Here is a 7021-nt window from a genome sequence, read left to right on the forward strand (position 1 = left end):
CTTGCCGTAAATAAATCTCCAGTCATAGGTTCCAAATAATTTTATAATAGAAAGAGATTCATATCCAACATATATTCCCAATCTTCTTTGAGGACCCATTTTTGTGCATTGTGGTGGAGCAATTGGAACATATACCACACATCCAAAACTCTTAGATGAAAAATATTTGGCTCTTGACCTAAAATTAATTGTAACGGGGAGACTTTATGATAACTTGTGGGCCTTATACGCATAAGAGCTGCTGCATGCAAAATAGCATGACCCCATATCGAAATGGAAAGTTTTGTTCTCATAAGCATTGGTCTAACGATTGATTGGAGGCGTTTAATCAATGATTTTGCTAGACTATTTTGAGTATGAACATGGACAACTGGATGTTCAACTGTTATTCCAATTGATATATAATAATCATTAAAAGCCTGGAATGTAAATTCACCCGCATTATCAAGACGAATTATCTTTATTGTATAATCTAAAAATTATGCTCTTGATTTTATTATTTGAGCAAGTAATCTCTCAAATGCCAAATTATGAGTTAATAATAAACACACATGTGACCATATTGTAGATGCATCTATTAAAACCATATAATACTTAAATAGTCCACATGGAGGGTGAATGGGCCGACATATATCACCCTGTATACGTTCCAGAAATACAGGGGATTCAATTCCCACTTTCATTATTGATAGCCTAGTAATTAATTTGCCTTGAGAACATGCAACACGAGAGAATTCTTTAAATTGAAGAATCTTTTGGTTCTTCAATGAGTGTCCATATGAATTCTCAATTATTTTACGCATCATATTAGAATCGGGATGACCCAACCGGTCATGCCAAAAAATAAAACTGTTTGAATCAGTAAACTTTTGATTTATTATGGCATGTGTTTCAACAGTGCTAATACTTGTGTAGTATAAGCTGGAAGAAAGAACGGGTAATTTTTCAAGCATATATTTATTACCCGACATTATTGTAGTAATATAAAGATATTCAATTTTTTCATCATTTGTAGTCTCAATATGATTGCCATTTTGGCGAATGTCTTTGGAACTTAATAAGTTTCTTTGAGGCTTACTACAATATAATGCTTCATCAATCATCAAATTTGTTCCTTCGGAAAGTAATAAGTTAGCTTTTTCGGGGCCTTCAATTAATCTTATACTACCACATATAGTATTAACATTGGCTTCTTTCATCACCAAATAAGAGAAATATTTCTTATCTTTTAGTATAGTATGTGTGGTAGCACTATCTATAAGACATATATCATCGTAACTTATTTTGAATCCAATTGATGTTTGGGGAATTTTCATATTCTTCAAATAAAAAAATATATTGTAAGAAATTTGAAAAACTAACATAAGATATGTAGAAATTAGAAATATATGGTACTTTAATAAAACAGAAAAACATAATTGCAAACAAAAGAAAATAATAACTTTCTTTATAATTTATTCTCAACTAAGGTGATCAGTTCTTCAATTAATGTCCTCATAGAAATCTTCAACTTTCAAATAGGTAACATCTAAGAGGCCCTTAAAGTCATCAGCATTGTAAGTAAGATTTGCCTCAACATCATCATATGTATTTGATGGAGCTGCTTCATGATCATCACCTCGAAAGGTCAAATGTACTTTCACATCATTTTCTTTTGTTTTAAGGGAAGCTTGATAAATTTTGACAAAATGATCAGGCGTACGACAAATACGTGCCCAATGACCTTTCATACCACATCGGTGACAAATATTAACTTTACCCTTTGAAGTATTGTTTTGAGAACCTTTATTATTCTCTTGTTTATTTCCACCATTATGACGATAATTATTTTGTCCTCTGCCACGTCCTCGTCCATGTCCACGACCATGGCCTCGATCACGACCGCGATAATAATTTTACCTTATTTCAAGCTGATCATGTGCTGCTACAACATTCGCTTCAGGAAATGAAGAAGATCCAATGGGACGAGCTTCATGATTTTTCATTAACAAAGTATTATTCTGCTCTTCCACAAGTAGGCATGTAATCAATTCTGAATATTTTTTAAATCCCTTTTCACGATATTGTTGTTGTAGCAATACATTAGAAACATGAAAAGTGGAAAAAGTTTTCTCTAGTAAGTCCTCATCAGTGATGGTTTCTCCGCATAATCTTAAAATTGAACTTACTTTATAAATAGCAGAATTATACTCAACCACAGTTTTAAAATCTTGAAACCGAAAGTGTATCCAGTCATATTTAGCCTTTGGTAATATTGTCAATTTTAGATGGTGATATCGGTCCTTCAAGTTGGTCCACAATTCGAGTGGATCTTTCATAGTTAAATATTTAGTTTATAATCCTTCGTGGAGGAGATGGTGAAGAAAAATCATGGCTTTCACCTTATCTTGACAAGATGCGTTATTTTCTTGTTTGATAGTATCCCCAAGACCTCTAGCGTCAAGGTGATTTTCAGCATCAAAGACCCATGATAAATAATTCTTTTCGGTAATGTTCAGTGCCACAAACTCAAGTTTTGATAAATTTGACACAGTGAAACTATCATAAAAAAATTAATAAGTTAGATATAATGATATTTTCAAAATAAGATAACCATCTCAAATAAATTTAAATAGAATCATATATTGTTAATAGATTATTATCAAAAAGGTTGTTTCCTTTAGCAATTTATATTTGTATGTGTGTGTGTAGAGTCTGGAAACAAATAGTTACATAATAAATACTGTAAGACCCCGCAAAGTTTCATCATAGTTTGAAGCCTTAGAACGTGTCAAGTGAAGTACAATTTCGGCCCTAAAAGATTAAGAAGAAACTTCTCAAGTGATTGGTGTTTAAACCATATAGAATTTTCTTAAATTTGACTCTTTGTCATGTAGACCATTGAATTAGCTTTCCAATGATACCAATTTCGTCCAAATCCGGTATAGGGGTGAGAAGTTATGACCGTTTTACTGAGAGTTGTCGGAACCGCCCAGGTGCGAGGATAGGTTGATGGACCGTCGAGTGTGAAACGAACCATCGTAACCAAGGCAGTAACTTCCTTTTCTGGCCCAAGTGCGACGGCCAGGACGACGGCCAGTCAAAACTGTGACGGACCGTCGCTGAGACCGTCACCGCTGAGGCAGTGTGGCCTCATCCTAGCCAAACTAAATGGAGTATTATTTAGCACCGATTTGGGTAAGTTACTATAGTTTCTTACCCCAGAACTACGTGCCACCATAGGTTTGAGATTTTGGGCCTAAGACTGAGATGATTGGGCCCGAGGCCGAGATAAGTGATCACTGAGTTGAGGTTATACTCCTTGAAAAGAGTATGACGCATCTCCCCAATGTGAGGTTTCTTTCTTAGGAGGACAAGACGTTGGACTCCATGTAGCTTGCATGGTTTATGTCGGTTATGAGAACCTCCCTGAAGCTTTGAGATAAGTTATTTTCCTAAACTGAAGTATTTTCACTTGAGATAGAATGTTTTCCTTAAAGCTTTGAGATAAGTTATTTCCCTAAACTAAAGTATTTTCACTTGAGATAGAATGTTTTTCCTAAAGCCTGGAAATGAGATACTTTCTAAAGTAAATAAGCAGCTTTTGAGTACTTTCCAAAGAAGGAAGTAGTTTTCTCTATCAATAAGAGTTGATCATTAGTTTTTAAACTAAAGTTATGTGATTCCGAGTTCCAAGTATTGAGTTCAAAAGAGTTATGAGTTCTTGAGCATTAAAGAAGTTTTACTCTCCATGAGACATATGCAGGAGTTAAAAGTATTGCTTAAAGTTTCCTTTTGTCTTTGAGTAATGAGAATAAGAGAAGAGTACAGATTTCAAAGCTAAAGTATAATGACTCACGGATTTGTGTTACATGCTCCATTCTACATGATTTATGAGCTTTACATTCTATACTTATTCAAGCCATGTGAGTCATTACTTATTGCATTTATGATTTGATTAAAGAGTATTGATATTGTTTTATGTAAATGCATACACCCCCATATACTCAGTACATTCCCAAGTGCTAATCCACATATACATCTATGTGCTATATTGTCTTATAATATAGGTTTAGGTGCTCAGTCCCAGCCTCGTCAGTGATTTTTAGGTACCTTTGTCTACATTTATCCAGTGGTGAGTCCTCATGGTTCGAGGACCTATCTTCAGACTTTTCAGTTTTTGAGTGGTTATGTTATCGCTTTCAGTTTAGTTTAAGTTAATTGGGGACCTATCCCAACGGCTCTCTAGTTCATGAAGTAGTAGAGGCTTTGTCAGACTAGTTATCAGATTGTAGTTGCATTGAGATTTCCAGTATTGTGGTCATTTGGATCGAGTATTTTCTTCGTATTTCTTATCATTTGATATGACAGTGCCAGTGTTTGATATATTTCTTCTTAAATGAGTTATTATGAGAAGCGATAGGCTCAAGGGGTTAGCTTGGGGCTACTTGTATCCCTAAGCACCATGTGACGTATCGGGAGGTGATTTTGGGTCGTTACAAACTTGGTATCAGAGCTTAAGGTTTTAAAGAAGTCCTAGGAAGTCTGACAAGCTACGTTGAGTAGAGTCTTGATCATCGGTGTGTAGCGTGCCACATCTATGAGCAAGATGCTACAAGACATTTTAGGAAAAAGTTCCTTCTTTCTTTCAGATTCTATCGTGCCTACGATTGTCTCTCTCATCTAATAATTCATGCTCTTCTATTTTAGAAAATGCCTCCCCGAGGAGCGAACGCCCACAGAAATGATAATGAGCGACCCCAGCCTGTTGATCCCTTGAATGAGACAGTGTCTCATGCTGAGTTTCGGGTGGCCTTTCAAGCGTTAGCCCAAGCAGTCACCGTTAATGTTTGGTCCAATAATCAGGCCGCAATTGCAAATCAGCAGGGAGGTGCGGTAGCCACGGTTAGGACTCATGATTTCATGCGGATGAATCTGCCAGAGTTTTATGGGTCTAAAGCTGGCGAAGACCTACAGTTATACCTTGAGGAGGTGAGAAAGATCACAAAGGTGATGCATGTTTCTGAGGAAGAAAGTGTAGAATTGGCGTCTTATAGGTTGAAAGACATTGCGTATGACTGGGTTGTATCATGGAGGAAGGGTAAAGGTGAGGATGCTGCTCCTATAACTTGGCAGGTGTTCCAAGATGCATTTTTGGACAAGTTCTTTCCGCTTGAGACGAGGGAAGCAAAGATTGAGGAGTTTATGAACTTAAGGCAGGGCTCCATGACTGTTAAGGAGTACTTCTTGAAGTTCAACCAGTTGGCCAAGTATGCTTCTGATTTGATTTCTGACACCCAGGCTAGTATGAACAAGTTCATCATAGGTATTTCTGGGTTGGTGCTGAAAGGGTGTAAGACTGCGATGCTGCATAGGGATATGGATCTGCCTAGGTTGATGATGCATGCACAGCAGATAGAGGCGAATAAGATTAGAGAGAATGATAGAGTGAGGGGTAACACGAGGGCTAGATTTGAGCAGCATGTGTATAGTCAGCCTAGGTTCTATGAAGGGAACCACCCTCAGTTTCAGAGACGTCCGTCTATTCCAGCGCCTTCATCAGCTAGTGCTCTCGCACCTAGGGGCAGGCAGGAGCAAGGGAACAAGTCTTTTATGTCTAGGTCGCAGAACAGTGTTGGTAACAGGACCCGCTATCCTCCTTGCCCTAAGTATGGTATAGATCATCCCGGTAAGTGTTTCACAGATGTGAGGGGTTGCTTTGGTTGTGGAAAGCTGGGCCACAAACTTAGAAATTACCCGCATGCTAGTTAGGGGACCAGAGATGCCTGACCTCAGGCACCGGCTACTAGTGCACCAGCTCCTGTATCTCGTCTCGCCCATGCTCAAGGCGCTTCATCTAGCACTGCTGGTGGTCAGCGACAGAACAGATTCTATGCCTTACCGTTCAGTTAGGAGCAGGAGGACTCTCCCGATGTTGTTACTGGTATGCTCCGTGTCTTTTGCCTTGATGTTTATGTGTTATTGGACCCCGGGTCAAGTTTCTCTTATGTGACCCCGCTTGTAGCAGTGAACTTCAAAATGAGTCCCGAAAAGATCCCGGAGCCTTTCCTAGTTTCTACACTAGTAGGGGAGTCAGTTGTTGCTAAATAAGTGTATAGAGATGTTAAACTTACTGATTTGATAAAGTTAGACATGGTGGCCGATTTTGACCTTATTCTAGGTATGGATTGGCTTCATTCTTGTTATGCATCTATAGACTGTCGTACCCGTGTGGTCAAGTTTCAGTTTCTTGATGAACTAATTTTTGAGTGGTTCGGGAGTTCGGTATTTCCCAAGAGTCATTTTATCTCCTATCTCAAAGCCAAAAAACTAATATCCAAAGGTTAAATCTATCACCTAGTTAGAGTCAAAGACATTAAGTCCAAGGCTCAACTATTCAATCAGTCAACATTGTTAATGAGTTTCCAGATGTTTTTTCTGAAGATCTCTCAGGGGTACCTCCCGATAGAGAGGTAGAATTCGAGATTGACCTTCTTCCTACCACTCGGCCTATTTCTATTCTGCCATACTGTATGGCACCTGCAGAGCTTAAGAAGTTGAAAGAGCAACTCAAAGATCTTTTAGATAAAAGTTTCATAAGGCCCAGTATTTCTCCTTGGGGCGCACCTATTTTATTCGTGCGAAAAAAAGATGGTTCTTTGCGTATGTGCATTGACTATCGTCAGCTTAGCAAGGTCACAGTAAAAAATAAACATCCCCTTTCGAGAATTAATGACCTGTTTGATTAGTTGCAAGGTGCAAGTTATTTCTCCAAATATACCTTAGATCCGGCTATCACCAGCTTAAAGTGAAGGAATGTGATATTCCAAAGACAAGCTTCCGAACCCGCTATGGTTACTTTGAGTTTCTAGTCATGTCTTTCGGGCTAACCAATGCCCAAACAACCTTTATGGACCTCATAAATCGAGTGTTCAAGCAATATCTTGACATGTTTGTCATAGTGTTCATAGATGACATCCTTGTCTACTCCTGCAGTGAGCATGATTGTCGTGCCCTATTTCAAACCGGTCGAAAAAGCACG

General features: G+C 38.1%; 2 protein-coding genes across 2 annotated transcripts; one reads left to right on the forward strand and one right to left on the reverse strand.

Annotated features, from left to right (window-relative positions):
* Positions 1-1481: 1481 nt before the first annotated feature.
* LOC124887025 lies at positions 1482-2318 on the reverse strand. Its single transcript, XM_047396188.1, has 2 exons — positions 1900-2318; positions 1482-1836 (listed from the first exon to the last, which is right to left on the reverse strand). Exons 1-2 carry the CDS (start codon positions 2316-2318, stop codon positions 1482-1484), a joined length of 774 nt encoding a protein of 257 aa, XP_047252144.1.
* Positions 2319-4692: 2374 nt separating this feature from the next.
* Positions 4693-5892, forward strand: LOC107841700. The gene is made up of 3 exons (XM_047396189.1): positions 4693-4971; positions 5281-5585; positions 5790-5892. Exons 1-3 carry the CDS (start codon positions 4693-4695, stop codon positions 5890-5892), a joined length of 687 nt encoding a protein of 228 aa, XP_047252145.1.
* The last annotated feature ends 1129 nt before the right edge of the window (positions 5893-7021 follow it).

Source organism: Capsicum annuum, chromosome 9 (assembly GCF_002878395.1).
Source record: "Capsicum annuum cultivar UCD-10X-F1 chromosome 9, UCD10Xv1.1, whole genome shotgun sequence".
Classification (NCBI taxonomy): Eukaryota; Viridiplantae; Streptophyta; class Magnoliopsida; order Solanales; family Solanaceae; genus Capsicum; species Capsicum annuum.

Coding starts and splice junctions, on each gene's coding strand:
- LOC124887025 (XM_047396188.1), bottom strand. CDS start 2,318: ATGAAAGATCCACTCGAATTGTGGACCAACTTGAAGGACCGATATCAC. Junction 1,837..1,899: donor CATGATCAGCTTGAAATAAG/GTAAAATTATTA, acceptor AGGACGTGGCAG/AGGACAAAATAATTATCGTC.
- LOC107841700 (XM_047396189.1), top strand. CDS start 4,693: ATGCCTCCCCGAGGAGCGAACGCCCACAGAAATGATAATGAGCGACCC. Junction 4,972..5,280: donor TACAGTTATACCTTGAGGAG/GTGAGAAAGATC, acceptor TCTGACACCCAG/GCTAGTATGAACAAGTTCAT. Junction 5,586..5,789: donor AGGCAGGAGCAAGGGAACAA/GTCTTTTATGTC, acceptor ACCGGCTACTAG/TGCACCAGCTCCTGTATCTC.